Source organism: Salmo trutta, chromosome 26, assembly GCF_901001165.1.
Source record: "Salmo trutta chromosome 26, fSalTru1.1, whole genome shotgun sequence".
Classification (NCBI taxonomy): Eukaryota; Metazoa; Chordata; class Actinopteri; order Salmoniformes; family Salmonidae; genus Salmo; species Salmo trutta.
Genome location: NC_042982.1, coordinates 16,799,714 through 16,826,342, shown reverse-complemented (window position 1 = coordinate 16,826,342; position 26,629 = coordinate 16,799,714). Strand labels below are relative to the sequence as shown.

The 26,629-nt window shown below is 42.1% G+C and overlaps 2 protein-coding genes across 5 annotated transcripts in view; one reads left to right on the top strand and one right to left on the bottom strand.

The window, feature by feature from the left end:
* Positions 1-131: 131 nt before the first annotated feature.
* smc4 (structural maintenance of chromosomes 4) lies at positions 132-21,538 on the bottom strand. 2 transcript variants are annotated; one of them, XM_029715004.1, is made up of 23 exons: positions 21,359-21,538; positions 19,623-19,782; positions 18,495-18,685; positions 17,743-17,934; positions 16,604-16,780; positions 14,477-14,641; positions 11,782-11,909; positions 11,463-11,603; positions 11,093-11,243; positions 9,720-9,884; positions 9,334-9,567; positions 9,001-9,186; positions 8,069-8,230; positions 6,080-6,305; positions 5,901-5,980; positions 5,634-5,786; positions 4,306-4,432; positions 2,675-2,864; positions 2,229-2,547; positions 1,714-1,896; positions 1,251-1,483; positions 870-1,053; positions 132-458 (listed from the first exon to the last, which is right to left on the bottom strand). In XM_029715004.1, exons 2-23 carry the CDS (start codon positions 19,762-19,764, stop codon positions 300-302), a joined length of 3,888 nt encoding a protein of 1,295 aa, XP_029570864.1. In that variant the 5' UTR covers positions 19,765-19,782; positions 21,359-21,538; the 3' UTR covers positions 132-299. The 2 variants fall into 2 exon arrangements, with proteins under 2 accessions (XP_029570864.1, XP_029570865.1); XM_029715005.1 differs by lacking the exons at positions 19,623-19,782; positions 21,359-21,538 and adding an exon at positions 19,371-19,551.
* Positions 21,539-21,807: 269 nt separating this feature from the next.
* The window catches only part of ift80 (intraflagellar transport 80 homolog (Chlamydomonas)), a 68,715-nt gene continuing 63,893 nt past the window's right edge, over positions 21,808-26,629 (top strand). The window contains exons 1-3 of one of the 3 annotated variants that reach the window (XM_029715006.1): positions 22,800-23,043; positions 23,392-23,475; positions 24,234-24,455. In XM_029715006.1, coding sequence (XP_029570866.1) covers positions 23,439-23,475; positions 24,234-24,455 — 259 coding nt within the window. In that variant the 5' untranslated portion in view covers positions 22,800-23,043; positions 23,392-23,438. Of the gene's footprint in view, positions 21,825-22,799; positions 23,080-23,391; positions 23,476-24,233; positions 24,456-26,629 lie in introns of those variants that run through there. The other 2 variants (XM_029715007.1, XM_029715008.1) reach the window with 2 other exon arrangements.

Below are 26,629 nucleotides of genomic sequence, written 5' to 3'. Positions count from 1 at the left end.
TGTTCTACCTAAAACATGGAAGACCTACAGCTCATTGTGATAGTACTTCCCCACAAGTCTTCCAGTGCAACATGTCCCATTTAGGGTTACAGAATATTTCATTAATGAGTCAAGTTATAGAATTCAAAGACTGGTGATAAAAGATTTATTAGTTTCATCAGTAAAAAAAGACAGCAGTGTGATAGAATAGGTTAAAGCCATGGTTTTATATACATGGTGTGAAAGAACAGTAAACCGGAAAGAGACATGTATACATCTTACTAGGAGTGGCTAAGGGAGAAACCAGAGTCAATCCTGTTCTAAACTGAGATTGGCTCTTTGAAGACAATGGTTTTAGGGTTGATTCCCACGCTTTTGGTGGTGTTGTGAGTTTTGTAGATGCCGATCAGACGGTCAGCAATCTCAAACATGTTGTTCCTCAGGGAGATGATGATGAACTGAGCGTTCTTGGTTTGCTCCTGGCGAGAGAGGGAGTAGGGAAATAAATTAACATTCAATCATCAAATGGTAAATCTCAAGTATCATGTTTTTCCTGTGGTTATGTGAGTCAAGATCTTTTAAAACAGTGGCCTGGGAAGAATTAACCACCAACCGCCTTGACAGAAAAAACAAAACAATGGACCAACATGCTGCCAACAGAGGGCTTTGCAAAACGGGGTATTTCTCACAATAGGCTGTACACCTTAGCACAGCTCCTTCAATCTCCCATTACACAACACTAACGATTAACACAGATGGGCTGACCCCATGTCCCTCACTGAGTCAACAAGAAGCACAGCAGAATTAGGAGTAGAATGGCAAATACTATTCAAAGCTGTTGCATGTGGAAAAGAGTCCCAGGAACTGCTGCGAGCATGTGAAATACTCACATAAATGTAACAGGCCACGATGGAGACGTTCTTAAAGTCCAGGGCTGCATCAATCTCATCCATAAAGTAGAGAGGCGTGGGCTTGAAGTGGTGCAGAGCAAACACCAGGGCCAGAGAGCTCAGGGTCTTCTCTCCTCCAGACAGGTTGAAGATCTTCTTCCAGCTCTTCTTAGGGGGACGCACACTGTGGCCATGGACAGAGACAAGAGGATGAGCAAGAGTCATTCATACATTTAATGAATACAACAATAAAATTAGGAGAAAGGGGAAACCAGGTTGGGAATAGGTCATTTTTAAATATGTACAAAAATCACAAAAGATCTTCATATATCATGAATACAAATATGTTAGAAACAGTGGGCTGGGCCAGTGTCTGCTGACCTGAACATGATGCCCTCAGAGAAGGGGTCCAGGCTGTCGACTAGCTCCAGCTCAGCGTCACCCCCTAGCGTCAGCATCTGGTAGTTCTCCTTCAGCTTGTTGGTGATGATGTTGAAGCCAGCCATGAACTCGTTGAGCCTCTGCTTGCGCAGGTCCTCACAGCCACGCTTGAAGTTGTCTCTCTCTGTGGTGATCTCATCCAACTCAGCCACACGCTTCAGGTACAGTTCCTCCTACAGAGAGACATGACCCACAGAGATTACTTTCTCTTAGAGGGAAAGAAACTTGAGCAGACAAGACTAAAAACATGGTGTCAAGGTGCTTGGTTAGACCTTCTACATCGCTTGCCGTTTGGGGTTTTATGGCTGGGTTTCTGTACAGCACTTTGACATCGGCTGATGTAAAAAGGGCATTATAAATACATTTGATTGATTGATAGACCAAGAGAGAGCTGGTTGTGTACCTTCTTCTTGTACTCTGCGATGGCTCCCAGGTTGGGCTTCATCTGGGCACAGCGGGCCTCCATCAGGGAGATTTGGTTGGTGATGACGTCAGGCCCCTTGATGGCCACCAGGTCAGCAGGGGTCAGCACGGGCAGCGCCTCCACTGGTTTGTCCTCAATGGCGTGAAGGGAAAGCTTAGAGGCCTGGGGAGGACAGGACACGGATGGTCAGTCCTAGCTCTGAATTTGCCGATAGCTACTTGATGGAAAATGTACTTACTATGACTGATATGTGGCTGTCCCACCTAGCTATCTTAAGATGAATGGACCAACTAAGATACCCTGGATAAGAATATCTGCTAAATGACTAAAATATAAATAGCAGAGAAGAGGAAAAATATGCGTCTGTCTGTCAGATGATACCAGGTAATGCAACTAACTAGCTGATGCAATGCAACTAGCAGGCTGGTTGGTAGACCTCTAAACACACCAAACCAAGCGTGAATCTCACATGCACACAAGGCCCTGCCACCCACCTCTCTCTGCCAGTGTTTGATCTTGTTGGTGTGTTCGGTGATGGAGGTGTCTATCTGCTCCACTCGGAAGCGGACGCCGAGGGACTCCTCCTGCAGAGCATGCTCTTGCTCCTGCAGGGCCTTGATCTCCCTCACCACCCCCTGGTGCTGCTCTTGCACCTCCGGCAGTGCCGCCTCAGCCTCCTGGCAGGCTTTCATGATTTCCCCAGCCGCCTCCTCCAGCCTCTTCAGATGCTCCGTCAGGTCTCCCAGGCTCTTCTCATTTTCCACCAGCTCCCCCTCCAGGCGACTTACACCCTCTTCACACTTCTTCAGGTTACTGTGGGGAGGGAGGGGAGCAGCAGCCATTAGGGAAAAGCTCAGATAAGCCCCAGTAATAGATTCACAACCAGAAGCATTTGCCCGTTGGGAGTTGAATGTGTGCGCACACGTGTATAAACACTTACCGCCCTGCAGTCTTGATGGCCACCTGGGCCTTGGTGATGGCTGAGGAGCAATCGTCCAGCTCCTTGTTGACCTTGTCCAGTTTGTCCTGCTGGGCCTTCAACTTGTGGCTGTTGATGTCCACAATGATGGTGTGGAGCCTCTTCACCTCAGCCTCCACCTTCCCTGCCTTACTTGAGGCTGCCTCAAAGTCTGAGAGAGAGAAGGAGGGGCAGAGGGAAAGTGGGAGAGAGGCAGGAAAGAGAGATTTAATTTATTTATATGCAAGACAGGAGCGGGGTTATGTCTCAAAGGTCTAGTGGGGGCAGTATCGTAACAGATATAGAGAATCTTCTAAATATGACATGACCATTTTTTGTCATTATACGTGATCGAGAAAGTCATTTTCAGCTGCCAGCACGCATCTCACTGTCACTAAAAGTGTGAAGAAGGGTGCAACTGCATTTGGGAATTCCTGCATCTGCAGGAATCCTTCTTTATACTTCTATTGGTCCATTTTTAAACTATGACTCCAGTACATAGGCGGGAGGCAGTGGCGCTCCAGTACAGTTTGGTAGGCGGGTGCGAAGGACACTGTGCCAGCTAGTCCTAAGCAGGACTCCAGTACACAACAAGCGGGAACGTCACTGTGCTAGATGGCTAACAAGCAAGCTAGCTAGCACAGCGTCACCCCCGCCTGCTGCGCACCGTAGCCGACACCTGTCGGGCACTGTTTTCCCACAGTTTTGTTATCGACGGTGAGGGCAAGTGTCCAGCAGGCGGGAGCGAAGGACCTTGTCTACTGGTACACAACAGGCAGGGACGGGGTGTACATGAAGGAACCAATGGGATGATTGAGGGGGGGGCGTTCCTGCAGATGTATAACTCTATTGGCGAGTTCGGCTGTCTAAAGAAATCTGTGGGATGTAGGTTGAGCCGTGTCAGGAGAGAAAAGTTGTGCTCTTTTCGAAAGTGAAACAATATATGGGGCAAGCAAATGCCCTAAATCTGTCTGGAATAAATGCAGGCAGCAGTAGCTGGGCTTTACAATCATTTACAAAAAGACTTAGAAATCTATTTCAAATGACAGTAAGGATCTTTAAAAAGAACTTGCAGTGTTTTGTGTCGGCGGTTGTCCTATCTGTGGTTCTAGACTTTAGGGAGGTTCTTCAAATAGATCTTATTATTTATCAGCCTATTTCAGATCATTTAATAGGACTAAGTTAGTAAATCATGTGCATTTTCAGCTGTTGGGATAATTTATTTGATTTGAACAATGTGTCAATGAGTGAAGGAGCATAGCGATGCAGTGAGTGATAGCGCAGTAAAGCGTACTTGAGGTATAGGCTTTACCGGCATTTAAAGCGCACGTCCAGGTTTTCCGATCACAAGTAAATATAATTACGAGTATCAAGTGTGATAAAACGGATACAAGTATGATGAGATGGGCACACCCCTAGTTGCTTGTACCAGTTGTCTCCGCAGCAAACCCTTGAGAGAGAATGCCTGGTGGAGTCAGACTGGGGTTCACTGTAGCAAAGCTCAAATTGAGCCAGATCATTGTCCTGAAGACTAGAACTGACACAGAGTGTAGCCTGCAATTTCTAAGTAACTTCACCTTCATAAAGTTACATTTGGGTTTTAAAGTTCTCACCTTTCTGGAAGTCCTTCAGGCTCTTCTCCAACTGTTTCTGTTGGTTCTTGTCAGGGGCAGCTGCCAGGACATTGGCCTCTAGCGCTTTAATCTGAGGCTTCAGGTGAGCCTCCTGCTCTGCCAAGCTCTAAGCAAAGAAACACACACACAGTCAACCACAGCCTCACCTGCAATCACCAGCCTCCAGTGTTGTAGTACTCTCAACTCAAGTCCTGATTTTCATGACTTTTGACGTGGACTCGCCTTCCCGTGACATGTATTTGCACGTGGACTCGATAGGCTACTATGATAAGCAGAATATCATGGGTGCACAGAGCAGTGAGGGTTCGGTTGTCTAGGAGTTGGAAGGACGCACCACACATCAGCTGGTGGACTGCGAAGGGAGCAAGCGATGAGTGTGGGCGACAGGCAGGCTCCACCTCCAATCATAAGCTACACATCGCGCAAGTGACTATTACTTCACTGTTAGCCTTCTATTTAGCTTCGCCTGGTTAAGAAATAAACTGCTTTACGAAAATGAAAACCAAAGCATTGAGTTTAAAGTAAAACAGTCTTTTCCCCTGCACCCCATGGCCAGGTTCTGACAAGTCTCCCTTTACTTTTCACTCTGAAATAAAAAAGAAACTACACAAATATCAGTGGGCAATTACAAAAAAGTACCTGAGCGCCTGTTATTGCAATTATTGCAAATAATAATCTGGTCAATCTGACAGGAGCAATAGCCAATTCCTTCTAGAGAACATTTACCCCATCAAAACATCATTACTGATTTGACATAACTATTGAACATTAGGCCTATAATCAAATAAAATGTGTGAGCCTGTGTATGAAGGACTTCTGGGTTTCATAGGCTATTGCATATTGCAGGCAATTAGGCAACAGGAGAAATCTTTGCATTACTTCCATTCTCACATGAAAATCTTGCACCAGTAATTGTTGCTGGGCACATTTCTTCTACCAAATCAATAGAGGGGCTCATCTGGTAAGACGAGCATCAAGCCAGCAAAAAAAAAAAAAAAACAACAACTCCGTAACCAAAATATCAAATGCGTCCAAATCATTAGTTTTGCTTTCTAAAGTTTCCCCGCAGATAGTGCAGCGAGTGGCACAATGTCAAATATGTAACAGAAAAATAAAGACCGGATCTAACTGCAAAGTAAATATGTATTAAAAATGACTTTAGCCATAGGGACTTGACTCAACTCAGACGTTTAGTTGCTCAACTACAACACTGCCAGCCTTACATACATTCAGCTTTACCTAAACCCGTCTGATGAACAAGAATTACACCAACATCAAATACATTTCATATCTGTATAATGTATAACCTGCATGCTGTTGGTGTATTTCTCCAGAGTGTTCTTCATGTCTCTGAGCTGCTGTCTGAGTTGCTGGACTTTCTCCTCCAGCTGCAGCTTCCTTTCCTGGCAGCCCTGCAGCTGCACCACCTTCTCATTCAGCTTGCTCTCCATACGGTCCAGCTGACACACAAAAAGGAGACAGTAGGTTATTAACCACAGCAGAGCTCAAAGTGAGCCATAGCAGTGATTGGAGGCCAGAGAAAGCTCTAGAAGAGTGTCCAGAAGATCTCTCACCTCCTGCTGGGTGACTTCAGTGCCGATGGAGGAGCCCATCCTACCCCGCATCACTCTCCCTCCACCTCCAGTCATGGTGCCTGAGACGGGACAGAGTATAGTGTCACACATGTCATCCATATAAACCATCTATAGAGAAACACTGAAGAGATGAGCTCCAGCTTGCTCGGTCTACCCACCAGCCATCTCTATGATCTGTCCCTGCATGGTGACCACCCTCCAGCGCTTGTCCTTCTGGAAGGCAAGCCGTGTTGCCTGCTCCAGGTCCTTGGCCACCAGGGTGTCCCTCAGGGCAAAGTAGAAGGCTGGCTTCATACTCTCATCCTGCACCCGCACCATGTCAAACAGACGGGGGATGTTCTCTGGGGTGGAGATGGGCCCCATCTTATTCTCCCACACCTTCATCTGAGACGGGAAGAGAGTGGATGGTCCAAGTGTTAGCTACGATGTGGGACATACAAAACTCTTGGGGCAAAAAAAAAAAAACTATTGTAGGTTGTTACATTTGAGTGTAAAGGCTTTGTACCAGTTGTCTCCACAGCAAACCCATGAGAGAGAATGCCTAGTGGAGTCAAACTGGGGTTCACTGTAGCAAAGCTCAAATTGAGCCAGATCATTGTCCTGAAGACTAGAACTGACACAGAGTATAGCCTGCAACGTAGTCATTTCTGCGAGCGAGGTTAAACATCCTTCATCAACCATGCATAAGCACAAATCTGTGTGTAAACCATGCATGGGATCATTTCCACACAATTTGAATGTTTGCTTGACAGTGTGTGTGTTAATTGACGCACATCCATGACCATGTGTACGCCAAGTGATGGAAAAATGGAACAGCGTGTCAAGCATAGAATGGGGGAAATATGTTGAAAATGTGCGTAATAATTCAATAATTTTTCAATTTCATTGCATTTCTATTGTGAATTCATGCAACATATCTTGACAGGCTAGCTACAATCATAACATGACCAGTGTATTTGTTATGATAATAACCCATATAAAGTTAAGTTACAGGCATGTGTGAAAGTGACACCATTGTTGAAATACTATAAAGACTGAGATAACAGGAAATCGAATGAGAGATGGCTGATGTTGTTCGGTTAGAAAATGTGTCACACGCTGCACTCCGCAGAGAGCATTTTTAGAGACAGGCGGGATTTATTGTTTTTGACAGTCCAGATCGGCTCATCAGATATCATTTCCCAAAACCACGTTTTTTTGCGAGGATTTGAGATCTGCTTTAAAAAGGCAAACGCATGCCATTCCGGTGCAGGTCTAAGCGCTATCCACCCTCTGGGTTTTGGCAACAGGCACTTTTCAACGGGAGCTTGCCAATCGGCATCACAGCCCTGGATGAGCCCATGTTTTGGACGCAATCGTCAGCAAAACACACCATCGCACAAGAGGTTGAAGTCAAGAGGGGTTTCTTTGCCATGATGCCATCAATGGGTTCCCAAATACGAACGGAGCAGTAGACGGCCCCCACCGCCATAAAAATAAACCATCCCAAAATGATTTCAACTATGTGAACAGAAGGTTTCCACACTTAAAGGACAGGTAGTAGGTTACGTGATGCGCAAAAGCTGCTGCGGCCAGGTGGAACACACGTCTCGTTCATTCTGCAGAACAGAAATGTTGGTCTAACACTTCCAGGAGGAAGCTGTTGAGGATGGATGGCATATTGTGTTACCTATATTTGCCATTGCCAAAGCAACTTCAATTGTCCTTTTTTTATAGCCATGTTTTCATTTTTACTGGTTAAACTGAATGAGCCAAATAACGCTTTTTTTGTTGTACTCAAACTGACACTAGCGCCTCCATTTCAGTCTCTGAAAAAAATCAATTGAAACTTTTTTTGGTTGCGCTGTTGTATTTTAAGGTACGACATTGTATATTCCCCACAGGCATTAAAGGGATGATTTTGACCATATGGTTAATTACGGCCTTTTCGAAATGCAAAAAGCCAAGGTTGTGCACGATTACTGAGAACAATTGGTATTTATCAGTGGTTCTCTCCTACCGGTGTGCATATGATGCTTGTAGGATTGTTTGATAAATCGCACTTTCTATGTGTACGAACATTCTAAATCCCGTTCGTAAGTAGTATTTTAGAATAGTTTCTACGCAATATTGATAAAGGAGGCCCCAGGTGTTTGAGTTGTCCTCACCTTGTCCAGTCCGATAAAGGTGGCCACACCGATATTCTGGGCCTTGAGGAAGTTGACACATTTCTGGGCCGTGTCGATGCTGTCTACCAGGATGTTGTCCAGAGAGCCACAGCTGGATGAGATGGCGATGTCATACTTCTCATCGATGGCCCCAAGGTCACCCTGAAGAGACAAGAACAGTCTCACTGAGTGTGTAGAAGGGTGTGTGCATCTCTCAGCTGCCACGCCCATGTATCAAACTCATTCCACAGAGTGCCTAGTGTCCACTGGTTTTTGCCCCTCCCTTGTACTTGATTGATGAATTAAGGTCACTGATTAGTAAGGAACTCCCCTCACCTGGTTGTCTATGTCAGAGGTTCCCAAACTTTTTCACTCAGGCCCCCCTTCCAGCATTGGGTAAAAATCCCCCAGGCACAACAAGTCTATTTCTATGAGCACTTCTCACGCCACAAACCGTTCACACCCCTCTTGTTTGTTGGCAGAGAGAACATTTTGCAGGTTTAAAGCTTATTTCATGCAATTCTACACATTGTCATGCGGTGCAGAGAAAATGTGTATGTTTTAAAGCACATTTTCTTGCAATTCTATAAAATGTTGCCATGTCTAGTCATGTGATATTTCAGTGACAAACATTACAACAAAATCTATGGGCTAATACATCAAGCCAAAAAGCTTTAGCTGACATGAGCTAGTTGATCTGGACATTTCTGACAAGTTACAGTATAAATAGCACTATGGTCTACAATGACAAGAGAAAAACTGCTGATACATTACCCAATTTCAAAATTGCACACCCCCCACTAGGGGGTATGACCCACAGTTTGGGAACCACTGGTCTAGGTCTTAATTGAAAGTAAAAAAACTAAACCAGCAAACACTATGGAATGAGGTTGACACCGCTGGTGTAGTCTATACATGCACATGGTCCTCACTAGTCGTCCCAGGATGCCGGAGATCTTGCCGCTCCTCTTCTGCTGCATGAGGGCGTCCAGCACCTTCCCCCGGCTGCGGTTAGAGGACAGGGAGCTCTTGGCCTCCTCTACCTTCTGCCTCATGTCCCTCACCAGCTCCCTGGCCTGTCCGTCTGCTTGCAGCAGCTGCTCCAGCTCCGCCTCATCCTAGAACAGACAGAGATACATGGTCAACACTGGTAGCACACAGTCATCCACACACCTGAAATACATGCATCTTACTGCCACAAATCCCATAGTCCACCCCTAACCTCATGAACTGCTCAAGACCCTCCCACACACACACCAATGTACCTTCTTGAGTTCCTGCTCACACTGGGGTATTTTGACCTGCAGCTCTTTGATGGCGGCGCGGCGGTCTCGCAGCGTGTCGGTGGTGGTCTGCAGGGACTGCTTGGCAGTGTTCAGTTGGGTCACAGCAGTGTTGTGGCGACTCAGATAGATGTCCAGCTCAGACTGGGCCACGTCCTGACGGGAGCGTGTCTCATTCACAGCCTTACTCAGCCCCATCAGCTCCTTCTCCTTAGTCTGGGGACGGAGTCAGAGGAATAATAGCCACTCTTATGTGATCAGAAATCATAGAATACAAGGGGGAACAGGATATCAGTCAAATTCAATTAATCAGGAAGTGTTTCCTACTTCAAATGAGTAAGCAATTCCTGATCATGAAAGACACCCACCTCCTTCTCCTGCTGCAGGCCGCTGGTCTCCTCCTTCAGACTCGCCATCACTTCCTTCAGTTTCTCCTCCTCCTTCCCCTTCTGTTTCTCCAACTCCTCCCTGCGCGCAGACGCCTCAGAGATGGTCTTCTCACTGCTGGCCGGCACGTTACGCACCTCCTCCAGCTGACAGAGACAGAGAGGAAAGATGAGACTCTAGGTGAGGTGCAACCTTAAACCAGGAAAGACCAAAATATACAACTAGCAGACAGTTAGGAGCACCTCCATCAGACTGGAAGGCAGTCTGACCCACACCTCTCTCCAGTGGGCAGGGTGGTGAGAGGGAGTAGAGGGGGCCAAGCTAGCAGGGTTAACTGTTGGTAAAGAGTGAATGTGGCTGCGTTACACAAGGCCATACTTCACTACCACACTGCAGAACACGGCTCCCCAGAGGCCTGCTCTGCTCTACCCGACCTCCACAACCCAACACCACACTGCCAAATCACAGCCACTGGTGCTGTATCATACAGGCTGCAGAACAGGGGGAGAAAAGACAGACTTGGAGCATATTGAGTGTGTGAGTGGGGAGAGAGCAAAAAGGGAGCCCATGGAGAGAGAAAAGAGCATGGGAGAAAGCAAGAGAGGCAGCAGAGAGCCAAGCAGTCATGCCTTGGAGGGTTTCGTGTTTTGAGTTCACAACCCCCTAGTGGCCAACTGGAGGAGTTTCTTATTAAATAAATCAGGTATACCAGAAACTTCAATCCATTTTAATCTCAGCAATGTAACAATATATTTTTTTTCCCTAGAGGGACCTCATGACAGAAAATCAATTTTAAAAAATCTATTCAATAGTGGGATGCACACCCTCCCCCACCCAGAGCCAATCACAAGCAAGTTACTGTAATAAAAATGAACACGCTTGTTTTTGTGACATTGATGCAAGTACAAATAAAATGTGTAATTACACAATATGGCAATTACTAATAAGGTCATCTGTAAATCCCTGGGCAATGCCTTCTCCGGGTCTCAGCACAACAGGCCTTGTGTTTGTATAGGGAGGGAAATTGTATTACGAGTGGCCGTGTTTCGCTTTGGCCAGGTGACAAAATAAACAGAATAAAAGTAAAGTGTCAGGTCATTGGTGCTGGCCTGTCTTGAGAGGACAGAGCACCATTGTGTTTGTTTAGGAGTATGACCTGTAAGTTATGTAGCACATTCGCCACAATCACAGCCTCCTAACGTATAGATTTGGAGAGCCACCATAAGCTACACCTACACACAGAGACAGCCTAATATGATAAACGTAACAAAATCCGCCCCCCTGAAATGGAATCACTGAAGCCTCAATTACAGAGACCCGAATTATGTTCACAGCAAAAGGGACCCATGCACACCTTCTCCTTGTCCTTCTCCAGTTGTTTCTGTAGTTTCTTGGTCTTACTCTTGGTGTGCTTCAGTTTCTCTCGGACCTCCACATCCTGCAGGTCCAGCTGGGTAAACTTCTCCTTCTGGCCCTCAATGTACTTGGTCAGCTTGCCTTGTTTCCTGAGAGAAATCACACAACATGGACATTATGGCAATCAAACAAATTACTGCTAATTTTACTTTTCTGTATCGCTGGTCACCAGCAGGTCTATGAACATTCTCCATTTCATAACATTATTGCACTGAAGACTGACATTCACTTTACGACTATATTTTGTTCATCAATTTTCATGTAAGCAACAAAACCCATGAATAACAAATGAAAAATAAAAAGCCTACTTCTCCACGTTTTTCAGGTCTTGGTTCTTCTTCTCCATTTCCCCAGCAATGTTGTTGTTTTTCTCTGTGAGTTCCTTGGTGTCATCTTGGATCCTCTGCTTTTCCTCCTCTTTGTTTGCCACTCTCTTCTGGAGGTCATGGCTGACGACAAGGAAACAGTCACACTCTGGTCAACCAGGACATATGAACTAAAAAGTTACCATCTGTGTTAACTGCATCCAACTACAGCAAACCTTCCTCCCAGATTCTTTCAAACCTGATTTCTTGTTAGTAACAAACCACTAAAGATAGCAACCCTCTGTGTGGTTGTAATACTCACACATAGTACTGGCAGAGCTGGCTCTTTTGTTTGAAAATATCATTCTCCAGAGTGAGGAACTCCACGGCTGTGTTCTTCTCTCCCTCCAGAGCAGTTTTCTCCTTCTCCACCATTTTGACCCTGTTTAGCTGGAAAACAAACATTCCGCAAAATGATAAAACAGAAAGAGGCTACAGCACTTTGACTTAAACATTCATGCTGAATTGTCATAAGATCAATCCCTGAATACATACGAGTTCACTTTTGTTCCTTCTCAGGCGTGCTTAGAATTTTGTTTTGCACTGATTGACCATGCCTGACATTTATTGATAAATTAAAGCTAAACCCTGAGCTTTCCCAACAAGTACAATTTTACTCCACAGTCTTAAGGTTAATTTGGCTTCAGTACCAAAAGTATGCAATTTTTATTCAGTCAAATGGCATACGTGATTTGGTAAAATGTGGACAAATAGAGTAAAAGGAAAAGATATAACTCGGATAAAGGCAGAAGTGTGATAGAATCCTAAACTGCACAATGCCATCCTTAGTCTAATAAGATGAGGACAGTCAAAACTGGTCATGCCTCAAATAACACAGCATTTGACCCTGTGTATGTGGTATTGCCATTTTTTTTTTTTACTGCTATATCTACTGCAGGTGTTGCGTTAACACAGGATTCTACATTTTTCACAGAGAAAAGGAAAGCTGCAACGCATATTTTTTTGTTTTTATCTGGCTGCGTTTGGAAACGCATATCTAAAATGCTTCTTATTGTAAATTCTGCTCGGCTTCAGTCAGCGTTCGTTCCAAATCATGAGCATTAAAGGAAGACATTTATGCTCCAGTTTCACTTCACCACTTGGATGAAATATCTTTGCTCTCATCTTGCCCAATCAAATCCCACCATTCACAAACCGACATTGGATCACCAGACAGCACTCTGAGTGATGTGTACTTTTCTCTGGTAGTTTTAGCAAGTTAAAATGCAAGATTAACTAGGAAATGTAGCTGGCTATATCCTTTCTATGATAAACATCTGAAATGATGGCTATGCATTGTTTTAGCAAAAAACACCTTGCTTTATCCATTGTAAACAAATTTACTTCTCTGTTAGCGTTGCACTTGTTCTCATCTGATGAAAAAAATAAAAAAGCTATTTTCTGCTGAATGTGTTGCACTAATGTATGTTGTGTAAAGAAAAATGATTAATTAAAAAAACACTTAACTTTCAATATAAAATTTCAGGTGATATGGTGTTTTTATGGTCTCCATTGTGAAAATGCAGATTTCTGAATACTAAATAGACCTCTGACTCAGTGGTGGGAAAAGTACCCAATTGTCATACTTGAGTAAAAGATACCTTAATAGAAAATTACTCAAGTAAAAGACACCCAGTAAAATTCTATGAGTAAAAGTATTTGTTTTTAAATATACTTAAGTATCAAAAGTAAGTGTAATTATTCAAATGTGCTTAAGTATCAAAAGTATGAATCATTTCTAATTACTTATATTAAGCAAACCATTAGGGCACAATTTTCATTTATTTATCGATTGCCAGGGGTACACTCCAACACTCAGACATAATTTACAAACGAAGCATTTGGGTTTAATGAGTCCGCAAGATCAGAGGCAGTAGAGATGTCCTCTTCAAATGTATGTGAATTGGACCATTTTCTGTCCTGCTAAGCATTCAAAATGTAACGAGTACTTTTGGGTGTCCGGGAAAGTGTTTGGCGTAAAAAGCACAATTTTCTTTAGGAATGAAATTGTCAAAAATATTAATAGTAAAGTAAAGATATCCCCAAAAAACAACTTAAGTACTTTCAAGTATTTATACACCACTGCTCTGACAACTAAAGCTGCATGAACCAAAAAGTCTAAATCATGTCACCCATGGAAAATAATACAATATGTTCAAGTAATAAAAACAATAATCACAAGACTGATCAATTAGTTAATACATTACAGTACAGGGAGAAACATGTTTTTTTGCAAACAGGCCTAATTAGTGATGTGATATTAGTGTAGCCTGCAAGAGATTTACTGAACCGGCTGGCTTCAACCGACATCCAGTATTTCACTTCAAATGAATTGCTACCCTGTTAACCTGGCTGGCACACTGCAGCTCCAACACCATATCCAAATAACAATATGTCACTAGTACTGCAATACAAATAAATAGACTATAAAAACCTGGTAATTATCAGCCAAACTTCACCCCCTGCTCACATAATTACTAACACATTTCTAATAAAATCTAATTCGGGGATGTTCATCAAATGCCTTCAATTCAAAAAAATATCACTATTGCATCCTGTTCTTATTCCTTTTCTCACCCCCTCTTTAAAAATAATAATTAAATGACTGATTGTTGTGCCCAAAACAATTGCAATGCAATCAAAAATGTAACAAACAAGCACGAGGGATTAACCTAGACACAGCGATCTCTGAGTAGAGGTGTGTGTGTGTGTGTGTGTGAGAGAGAGGGGTGGAGGGATAATTTGCACCCTTGTAAGGAGAGGCAGGTGTCAGGCCAGGGGCATTCAGCTTGGCCAAGACACAGCATACCTCACAGATTTCACAGTGAAACAGCCCCCCTAACACACCCTATACACCCCCACAGCGGAAACCATCAATTTTAAAAAGGAAAAACATGTATAAATGTAAAAAAATACAACAAATGGACCAATGTCTTGTTACTGGTGTTGTTTCTCACCTTCTCTCCCCTCTGCTCGTTGAGGAGCTCCACGCGGCGGCTCAGGGTGTGGATGGGCTGCTTCAGGCGGCAGGAGCCAATGATGTCCTCAAGGTATTCCAGCATGCCCTCATCATGCTCCGTCTGCCCCTTGGGCTTCATCATGGCTATCTGCTCCACCTCACCCTGACCAACGCACAGGGAGGGAGGGACGCAAGCAAGGACACACGGTATGTTATAATACTGTATAATTTATGGTGGGAAGAAGCTATAACAACCACACACCTTGGATCAATTTCATGTTTGAGACCACCTGATTCCCATCCTAGAATTGACATGGGTAGATGGGTGGTTTGTACTTTTTTTCTCTTCAACTTTCTAAAGTCCTTGAAAAGCAATGAGGGGAAAAATACACCCTCCCGCAAGCGAGTTAAAATGCAAGTCAAACTAACCTGGGCTAAAACCAGAAAGAGAGCAACTTCTGTGCGAATGTCAAACAGCAATTTTGTTCTTGATGATTTGAAATAAAATGCTTGCTCTGCTCACTAAAGCATTGAGGAAACTTTGCTGGTGTTATGATAACCCCTCATAAAAACACTGTTTTTCAACCTCTCCTTTATGATAATATATCCCTACAGTTTATGGGCAGCCAGTCATATGGGCTATTTGCAGTACATTTTGGAGTTGTGTGTACTGTACTTCTCACACACCTTCCCAGCCCACACACCAGAGCCTCAAATAAGAACTTTCACTGCACATAACTGTACCCACAACACAGACAAACCACTAGCCTACATAAAATGTTTGTCCATATCCATGACAAAACAATGCAAGGCAAAAAGGGAATAACAATCCCTTAAACATCATCAATTGGAACCACTACAATAAAGGTTTTACATTTTATGTGGTCAAGAAAGAAATACATCTGGCAAATGTAACTAGTGCCTGTGTTTTAATAACATTATTCATTTCCTTTCCATGTCATAGACAAGGTGTAGTCCTTGACTTAACAGTCCTTGAAACATTTCTGAAAAACACAAGCCTAAATACTGGCCTACATAATAAGACTGGTCAATCTTGCTTTAATCCTGTGTTGTGTGTTGAGATCCCCCCCCCCCCACACACACAATTAAAACACACAAAAAAACTATACATGGGGGAAAAAGCTGACCAGTGCACTAAATAGGCAGCTTCCCCTGAGCCGTAGGCCTGTAAAGTGACTTTGGAGAACAAACTAAAGCTTCTTGCCTAAGTCAGAACAACCCTGTCATATTCAATGAGCTCAAAAATCACTTAACATTCCAGCAGAGAGGATGAAGAAAACAGCACAAATCAAGACAGGAGAGAACCTACATCCTCTCACAAAATAAATATCAGATATAGCACAACAACTAGTGGTTACCTAATACTCACTAGTCAATAAAAACTAGTAATCTAATTGAGCCAAGAGTTGATAGGTACTAAAAAAACTAAAGTGAATTGTGCAACAAGTGGACTGGCTTGTTCTTCAAACAACCCCTGAACACCACAGGATGTTCCAAAGATGTATTAATAAAAAAAATATCAACTCAAAAATGTATTTGTTTGGACCATGACCGACAAAAGCAGCAAATATGACCCAACACAAACAATAAAATGTAATGTCTTTGAAATACACATTGGCATTACATTCCATGAAAGGTAATTCCAACAAAATCCAAACTGAAGACCTTATCATGCACTCAAATTATAGAAATGAAGAGTGGATGCTTGATCCTGCCACACTGAAGCAGCACAGCTAATATTGGGGTTGGGGTCTATTCTCACACCAATATTTACGTGCTGCTATAGCGTGGCAGGTAAAGGGGGCCCAAACTGACCCGAATCTCTACTAGACAAATCCAGGAATGTTTGATTTTTCTTAAAATACTAAAGCAGCAAATGATGGTTCGCATCTTTTCAACACTGTTTCAAACCATGATGCGCTGCTATAGCAGTCCAAGTCTTTTTCACGCTTTAACAGGTCACTCACATAATACCTGCTTTCCTCTGAGTGAAAGGCTGAGCAGCAAAGCTTTTACAGGATGGGATGTGTGACACAGGAGGGATCAAAGACAAACTGAAAGGAAAACTAAAAATGAAATATTATAAAATAAACTACTTCATTACCTGTAAAATCAGAAATCTGTTGTGGTCCAGGTCAATGCCATGGCTACGCAGCAGCGTTCCCACATCTTTAAAAGTGGCCTTCTTGCCATTGATGTAGTAGGATGAGGAACTGTCTTTGCTGGCAGTTCTGGAAACATAGAACTTGCTGTTGGGGATGACTTCGTAGTCATCTCCTTCCTGACTCGGGGGGGGGGCACAAGAAACACAGCTTAGACCCAGTCTTCAGAACACACTCAGGACAAAAAATGCTTAGCAATACAACCCCCCCAAAGACAGGCAAGTAACCATCTAAAAACACACACATATACATATATGAAAGTGAAGCCTCAACCACAAAAATGTTGCTGTAAACAAATATTGGGGTGATAACACAAGTAATCATTTAAGATGTATTTAACTTGCACATTTATCAAAACGTAAGATTCATGTGATTTATTAACTTCAACTAATTTTGAGACAATAGGAAATAAATTGTCAGCACATTGTCAAGATATGAAGGGAGGCAAAAACAGAATAGCTATAACCCGTTCCCCCCCAAGTTTTTAATAGAGAAATAAATACTATGCGTATAGGCTTAAAGCTGCACTGTTAGGAGATTGTTATATTTAATTGACTGGGCTCAAAAAACTGCTTGGCTGCAAAGAGATTATTTTACATTAAATGTCAATTATGTAGTTAATTACCTTACTACACCCCCTGTGGTAGTACAATATGTTTAAAAAAATCAGATAAGTATTTTACTACCGCTGCATATTAATATATACAGGATTCTAGGTTTGTACAGAAACGTAGAAACTATTGTCCATCAACATTAATTTAACCACCATTAAACGGAAGGAAAAAAAACCTTCCCTTTGAAATTCTTATCAACATAAAATCACTAATAAAAAAACAATGATGGCAAAGTTTGTAATTTACATGACGGTCAGCTTTAACTTCAAATGGCTATTCCAAGTCTTTGTTGCAGTCATTAGTGTGAAAATACTAAGCCAAATGCATACAAGACATTTATATCTAAATCCTAAAATAACATATATTCTTTTTTTAACGACAAAACAATTCTGCCCCTTTACCCAAATCGCTTTTATAAAAGGTTAATTGTTTTGGTACAGCCGACCAAGCGTAAGTGTGTGTGTTACCTTGTCAATAATTTTCTGAAAATGCACTTCCACAGTGCAGCTCTGCACATCCTTGTGCAGGTCAGAGCTGTGAATCAGCACAGAGAGTTTTTTGGATCTGATTTTTTGAGCCCTATAGCCGAACACAAAGAGCATTGAATCTATCACGTTGGACTTCCCACTGCCATTTGGACCAATGATACAGGAAAAGCGCTAGGGAAGGGAGAGAAAGAGAGAAATTAAGGGGGGGTAAAAATATATTCACAATCTGTTCAAATCAAACTAAAACCCTATTCAAAATCCAATTTTAGACCGCTTTGACCAAGTACAAAATTATGCTGGATTAAAATGGTGGCCCTCTAACCTCAGTGGGTGTATTTAAGAATATATGTTATTTTGCTGCACCTGTGTCCATGATGCAATAAAGAGTGCAACCACCAGATACAATTTGATAGGGGGGGAAGTTAGCAGAAAATCTATTTGTGGCAGACAAGACACAGCTAGAACACCACTAGTGTGAAAGACACAAACACTAAGCCAAAATGGAGGAGTGTGAGATGCTGCAAACTAGGGAGACATAAAATTCTGGTAAATCTGATCAAATAAAAATAATCAATTAAATTACAACTATCCAAGTACTACTATCACTGAAGATAAAACAAATACATATAAAAGTTGAGGAAATGGACAACAACCCATACTGAGGCAATGATTAAAACAATTCCTAGTGTCATAAAAGAGTCAAAATGGGGAGTTGGTATGTTTTTTCGTACCTTATGGAAAGGGCCCAGAATCTGCTCGCCAGCGTAGGATTTGAAGTTCTGATTAACTATATGTGTTATCATCAAGCGAGGAGAGCCTGGTGCATTGGTCATTGCTGGGGGCGGGGGTGGAGGGATGCTACCAAGAATCTCCTCCAAACTTCGATTATCAACAGCATCGGCACCCTCCCCGGGAGCCGGATCTAGGGCAAAGAGTTGAACTTTTATTTCACAGTGCGATTCATTTCAGGTGGGGACACTGGTGTATGGGGGAGGGGTAGTGAAGCAAAAAACAAACAAACATAAGCATTATAGAGCTAGTCACAGTGGAGGAACAAAAACTCCAGAAGAACGGATGCTAACTCACACATTTAATATCTCTGTTCACACAACTCAATTCTAACAAGAATAACTGAATCATAAAGGAAGGCTTGAAGTGACCCCTTTCACAAACGCTCACATTGAAACGTAAATACATAATATGCACTCACCAACGACAAATAATTTTCATAATATTTCGAACATCTGATTCCAAGTCGTTTCACCTACTTCCAAACAAATTAATAAAAATCGAGCTTTGCTACAAATGCATACCGATTACGGTACCATATCACAATGACAACACGCTTGGTCTCAAGTCTATTGTTGTGCACAGTAAAAAAAACAAATAAGCAGTAAAATATGACCCTTATAATAGTTTTCGGCCAACAAACGCTCCAACCATAATACTTGCTAAATCGAGAGTAGACAACATGTCAGATATGGTTATTGTTTCCGACGAAAATCTCTTGACAAACCATTCACCAACGTTAAATAAACCATAGAAAATCATAACCATGATTCTATAACAGAATCGTTCAAAAGCATTCATATCCAAAAATATATTACCTTGCTAGTTGCGCAGGCTGGAGACAAACGCACACACGCTACCATTATAATAATAAAATAAAAATCACAAGATACGTTTATTAATGCCTTGCTTACGTTTGAAAAACTAACCAGCAAGCTTCGTGTTATGAATAACACAACTGTGCCAGTTGGACTCAACCATCACGCACTTACATTCAACAAAACACGTTGCCATTGAGTAGACGCGCAACTTATTTAGATGCAGACACCAAAACACCCTTTGTTACTTACAATTTGTCGGCGGTGCCTCTTGGCCATTGGAGTTCGCTTCTTTAAGGGGTACGTCCAACTCGTCTTCGGAGTCATCCCGAGGCTGCGACCCTTTCCCTCTAGACTTGGAAGCAGTTGAACTTTTCGACGTTTTGGCTGGCATGATTTAGAATCTAAAGATCTAATTCAAATCACAGGAGTAAAAGTAAAATCCAGTAGGTGTTCTCGTCAATCACTTCTCCACAATTGGTAGTCTACGTGAAGCACCCCGTTACCCCCCTCCGTCATTTTCCCATCACAATCGGGCATTTGATCCAACCTATATTCTTTGCTATACTGAGTTAACTTTACTTCAGGTCATACATCGGTTACACCGTCAATTATAAAGTTGCAAATAAATGGCCAGTCTGCTGTCTGATAAGACCCCAGATCTAACATTGTTTGTTTTAGTTTATTTGCTAAATATGTATCGTTTTAAACAAATATGTATCGTTTTAAACAAATGTTATAAGTGCATATAAACGAGGGTCAGAGATGCAACCATATTCTCTAATCGGATATAGAGAATATTTGACAACTGCAAATTAACCCTCCGACGAATAAAAGTTAATGAGCTGTCTAACTCGAATCTCCTCTAGTCAAATAGCGTTATTATATTGGTCTAAACTGACAACATTCATAAAATTTCACTTAATTATAGAGAAATGAACTGATAAGTTACCCGGACAAGTCAAGTGCGTGTAACTAAAAGATACAAAAATGGTGACGTTACAGGCTGTCAGTAACGCCAAATGGAGCTCAAAAGTAAAGCAAACAGTACCGTGAACTAGTTAGCAAAATATGGAGTTAAATGTGCAAAGTAAAGTCATAGCCCCTGAAGTACCCAATCAGAGTCAGAGTTACTTTATCATTAGCGCCATGTAGGCTGCACTCAGTAGTCCAAGTTGACCAGCTTCAGTTGAAAGTGTAATGTTTAGTTTATTTGACAGATCGATAGTTATATCACTACTAATCTACGATAATGTAGCTACAATATGTCTCGCTAAATAGCAATATCACTAACGTCACTGTGTGAATAAATGTCACCTGCGGTGTATAAAAACATTTAGCTGACTTAACAGTAGTCTTGTGGGGGGTTTTCGGTAACGTTAGTGTCATGCTTCAGATGGCCACTTGCAATCTAGTTAGCTAACGTTACCGTTATACAAATACATTGAAAATATTCATCTAGCGAACGTTTACTTAAACTGTGAAGACGTAGAAATAGCCAGCTACTGTAACATTAGCTAGCTAACATACTATAGCTCGTTATAGACTAATGTCTGGTAATTAGCTAGCGTTAGTTAGGTTAGAACACTTCGTGATTGGTTAACTAGCTAACTAGTTAATTGTAACTAGCCAGTTGGGCTTTGTTAGTCATGATTTTCACGTCAACTGTTAGCCACGAACAAATTAGCTACTAGATAGCCAACACACAACTAGAGCACAGATGAATAGAGGAAACCGGTACTTTGCTTACACGTTAGTTAGATAGCTAGTTAGCTAACGTTACTTTGCACTGGCTCGCAAAGCTAACTAATGTTTGCTGTCGTCTGATCACTTCAAGTTATTCAATAAGCTAACCGGCTAAAAGTGCCCACAAACTTGCTGGCAAGTTACTGTAGCTAGTTAAGGTTAGTTATGGTTTGATAAACTAGAGAGCTTACTAGCTTTCTTTTAGCTAACTCTTTCGTGTTCAGTTACAATGTCAGTTTTACCTTGCGGACGAAGTTCTTGTTGTAACAATTCCCTCTGTATCACCCTGTATTTTCAAAAGGCTATTGGAAAACGGTTCTCGATATCGCGAAGCTAAAAAATAAAGTGGGTAAAAGTCAACCCTGTGTCACTGAAGTCGTTAGCTCATTGCAAACTCTCACTCGTAAATGGCGCCTAAACTCTGTTGTCGAACCAAAATTCGTTACAAACTGATGCAAGGTATCATGGAATCTCATTGGTCAAAAAAACAAGAAATTCAAAAAGAGGGCCGATGCCAAGTCTAGTTTTGAGCAACCATGAACTTAAACTTAAAACAGGTTTTTGCATTAAGTTAACATTATGAAGATAAGTAATATTTTGGTAATGATTTGGGATATTTTCATAAAATAATTTTTTAAAATAGAACGCGCCCGTGACGTTTAGGCACTGTTGCCTAGTGACGACGGAAGGGTGTTGTTTACACTACTGGTAAATTTATTCTTTTGTATTTGGATTGTATTGGTTGAATAGTCGAAAATATGTAAAGGGTAATAAACAAGGGGCTATGCGTTCTATGGAAAATAATGCACTAGGTGGAAGGTGTGTGCCACGAAGCAATAGCGAAGTGGCACTGACCTTCCACGGAGTTACATTATTTTCCAGAGAACCCATAAGAGAGTTAAAGCCCCGATTTTATTATACCACGGATATAATTTAACACAGACTTGCTAGTTCAGCTAACCAAATCATCAGTTCTAGCTTGCTATTTTGAAAACATTCGTAAAATTCAAACATTCGTAAATGTATTTTGGTTATCTACTCGGATTTCAGAGCAATCTCGTTTGTGTGCCAGAGCTCAGAATAACTGAATAATTTACGAACGTGCAACACCGGTTGAATATGACAGGTGTCAGTAAATGTTGGCCCAAAAATGAATTAAATTGTTGCTAGTAGCAGTTACAGTCACTAACGCTCTAGATAACGTGAAAACAGCCTAACTAGCCCTGCTAGGGCAAGTAATGTGGCCAGAGTGAGGTGTTCTCTCATTTGTGTCTGGAAGTAGCTTGCAAGCTAGTCAACTTTAGCCAGTTGGCTTGGGCGCTTGACTGCCGTTGTGAGATCAGAACTCTCGGATCAACCCTACTCCTCGGCCAACGCTTTGAATTTACGAACGGACAATCTGACAACGCTCAGAACGCACTCAGACACACTAGAGGCAATTTACGAACGCACCCGTAGAATATGTAAGAATTCATTTCATAGCCATTGAATTATACCGTCCATTATAGGGAAACAATGCACGCTCTAGAATGCCCTTCAAGTCAATCAGAAACAAGTATTAAACAATACTTCAACAAATGATTCCTTTGTAACATGACATCAAGATTTAGCAACGTAAGTGTTAGAATCTCTAGAGGTCTCTAGAGTTTGTTTCCAAGGAACTCTCGCGATAGTAACTCACACAGCCCTGGTACGTCAGCGAAATTAGAAAATGAGTATCTCTGCTTACGTTCCAGACAATTGCTTGCTAGCTGCATAGCTATTAGTCTATTTTTCTGGTTTTGTCGATTAGTATAGTTGTTGAGGAATATATAACCCTTTATGCATTAACTATTAGCGGTGGAGCTACTATGGCAACTGGACATGATTAGTTGTCTGCTATCAAGTGTGATAACCGTGAAGACTCAGCACGTTAGCTACAGTGAAGGTACCGTAGCAACGACGGACGCTTGTTTGACTAGAGGTAGCTAATTGAGCTAGCGTAGCAGCTAGTCAGTAACTATCAACGACCTAGTAGTTGCTATACACTAATGTCATTGCTAGCGATATGGCTTCTGCACTCCAAATAAAACATATGCAGGCATACTTTAGCTAACTGTGTTTTATTTTTATTTTTGATCAGCCAGTGTTACTAGCACACTGAGTACCGTTAGCTATGAATAGCTAGCTACTTAGCTACTCTCTTTGCTAATTGTATAGCAAGCTAATACAGTCTGTTTGGTAACTAACTGTTATTTCCAATTTGAATGGTCGATGACAACCCTTCTGTTTACAGTGAGTGCCTAGTACCTATTTTCTGAAGACTTCACATTAGCCACCACAATGAGATTAAAGACATCATTACTCAAGGAACCAAAACATATCCTTTTCAATTGTGTGAAAGATAGAAAGATACTACAACAGTGCTTTGACCTGATTGTTAGTTTTTTCTGTTAAAAAAAATATGGACAGTCAGCAATAATTAATGAAAAATCTATTATGAAGTTGTGCCTCTAATAACATACTAGGCCTCCTTTGCTCTGGTCTAGGGGGTTAGTGCCCGTTCCTCCAACTCGCTCTAATGTCATGGACCAAAGCCATGGCCGCCTGAGACAAATATGATATTCAGTGCACCTTGCACCACCAGACCTGGGTTCAAATACTATTTGTAAACTTTTAAATATTTTGAGTGTTTGCTCTAGCCTGTCCGGAGTGGCAGATGGGCTGGGTTTGCAGTTTTGGGACTATTTGAATGGTCCATTAAGCCCGCTAAGCTCAATCAAGCACAGATAACCCAGGTCTGCCTGGCACCTTACGAAAGGCATGCTTATTGCAACCTGTATGTAGGTGAAAATGTTTTTATATGCTAATTGCTATCAGACCTGTGTGTGGATCTCCCCTACCTAAATACAAAGAAAGGTGAATACCGGATCTGTGTTGATTAATTCACCTGAAAAGCAACCACTGTGTTTGAGTCTGTTGCGGTCACCAATCCTGAACCCAGAGAGTTAGGCTACAGGGTGTGAGAACGTTTGTTCCAGTTTAACGCTAACACACCTGGTTCAAGTAATTTAGATATTTTGCAGCAACCACTGATCTATTTCCACCTAACCATTGTCCTCCTTAACACCTGGACACATAAAGAGCTTGTGAGCTGTGTGGGCTGGACCACTGCAGACGAGCTGTACTCATGCAGTGAGGACCACCAGATCCTGAGATGGAACCTGCTGACCAGTGAGACCAGCCTGGTGGTGAAGCTGCAGGAGGACCTCTTCCCCATCGACCTGCACTGGTTCCCCAAGACGGTGGGAGGCAAGAAGCAGGCCCAGGCTGAGATCTTTGTGCTCACCAGCACTGATGGCAAGTCACCAAAGGGCCCAATAATGATGAGGAATAATAAGAGCTTTTCTCGTAACAGGCTTTGATAATACGTTTCGATAACTTTATTTATGAAGCACTTTTCAAACCTAAAAGCGCTATCTGAAACGCGCTTTTGGCACCGCTAACATAGAAAATAAATGTTGCATTTTAAAGCAATGGTAGTTTCTCACATTATTCAACAAGACAGATTGATATTGAATTAGGTAGGTGATAGAGGATATGAGTCCCAAGGTACATAACTGCATGGTCTGTGTGAAATGTCTCTCATTGACCAGAGTGGTATACTATGAAGCGAGCTTCCGTTAGCTGCACATTCTAGGTCAGGCTTCATTCGTACCACAACCGTAGATATTGCCTGTCTGCCTGCCGCTTACTGTAGCAGGCGTGTAACTGCACATGCATGTTGCACGTGGCTAGTTGAATGCCGAGCTCTTCATTGAGGCAATGCTGAAACATCAATCCATGGCCAAGTCGGTGCCACATTTTCATTTGTGCCGAAAAGAAAGAAAATATATCTTGCAAATCCAGCAGGCTTTTGTGTGAAATAGGCTTTTTGAAGTGCCATCTTTATTTTATTACTTATCGTTAATGCCGTATTTGTTGTGCTTATCAATGAACAAGCACCTTTTTCCGACTCCTGTCGCTTCTTCTGTCTGTGGAACAGCTTGTGTTGTGGCTATATACTTATAATCCATAGAAAGGTTTTGGAACCTCTAACCCTGGCAATTTGACTGTTAAACTCATTGGTACAATAGCAATGGCTGTTAGTTTGCGTTTCAAATGTCAAAATACTATCACGTGAAAAATGTAGTTTGGAAAGCTAATGCTGTCTACTAAATGTGTAATGTGATAGGTACTTTAGTTTCAGTTAATATACATTTTTTGGGGGGATGAATAACATTTAATCAGTCGTCTTCCTCAAATGAAGAGGACGCCGTCACAATCTTTGTGAGAGAGATGGTATCTGATTTAATTGGTCTTCAATTCAAGGCTCAGACACATCATTCAGGGTAAATGGAGTTAGCCTGGAGTTAGCCTGCCTGGAGCAGGATAGTTCTGAAGGATTCGTTGTCATAGAAATTTACCAGTCTAAAAGGTGAGCCACTTTCGTGGTACCGGTTATCCCGAGTTGAACTTAAGAGTTGACAGAAGTTACCTCGCTAACTCCTCAAACCTGATTCATAGCACAGGGCTCTGTTGTTCTCTTGTGTCTATATCAGCTCTAAACACACAGAGTGGAGATGTACGGCGATGGCAGGCAACGTGTGGTCACAATGTTAATGGCAGTGTAGGGTTGCATAAACACACCCACAAACTGAAGCAGCAATTTTCCCTGGCAGACCATGTAGTCATGAAAACGTTTGCATCTGTTTTTCTGGTACATAATGATTATAGTCATCATATAGGTAATATTATCACAATTGACTGCTTTTTAGAACAAGTCTTTGGTTTCCTTTATGGAGAGGCAGTGTTTATGTTTTAAATGTACCAGTTCTATATCCTAACACACAGCAACCTCAACATTTTTTGGGGAGGGGAGGGGGGGATTGCACAATAGTCCACTGCAGCTTGTAACGGCACATTTTTCTGGTTTCTGTTTTTAATGTCAGTGAAATTTCACATGGCTATGAAATGGTTAAATAGAAACCACAGATGTATAGCTTTGGTGTGTGGGGAAAATCTATAGTAACTTTTGTGGCTTTCTCCAACCTCATTTGCTGCGTGGGCCTCTGAGGCGATATGTCAAAAATGGGTTTGGTTCGTAGTACTGACAGACAGAGCAAATTCTGTGAGCAGTTTGAATGTGGCGTTTAACAGTCAGGTCTTTAATAGAAATGACATTTTTAAAAGCCTGTTTTTATTCTGAGCGTCCTTTAATACAGCAGCCATGGTCGTATACACACTACCTGGTTTTCTGGGTCTGCGACATTCACATTTCTTAGGACATCCAAATATAGAAACTGGAGAGAGAAGCATCATGCTGATTTGCAGTTTTAGCCAACCAGAAATTACATAGAACATTCTGTATTTTTTAATACGCACCGCCACAAAGTATATGGTAGGCTAGTGTCTTTGATAACTGTCTCCATGCCTGATCGCTTCCCGTCTCTAGCAGATAGGAAACTGTTTAATTTAAGCAGCAGAGAGACATC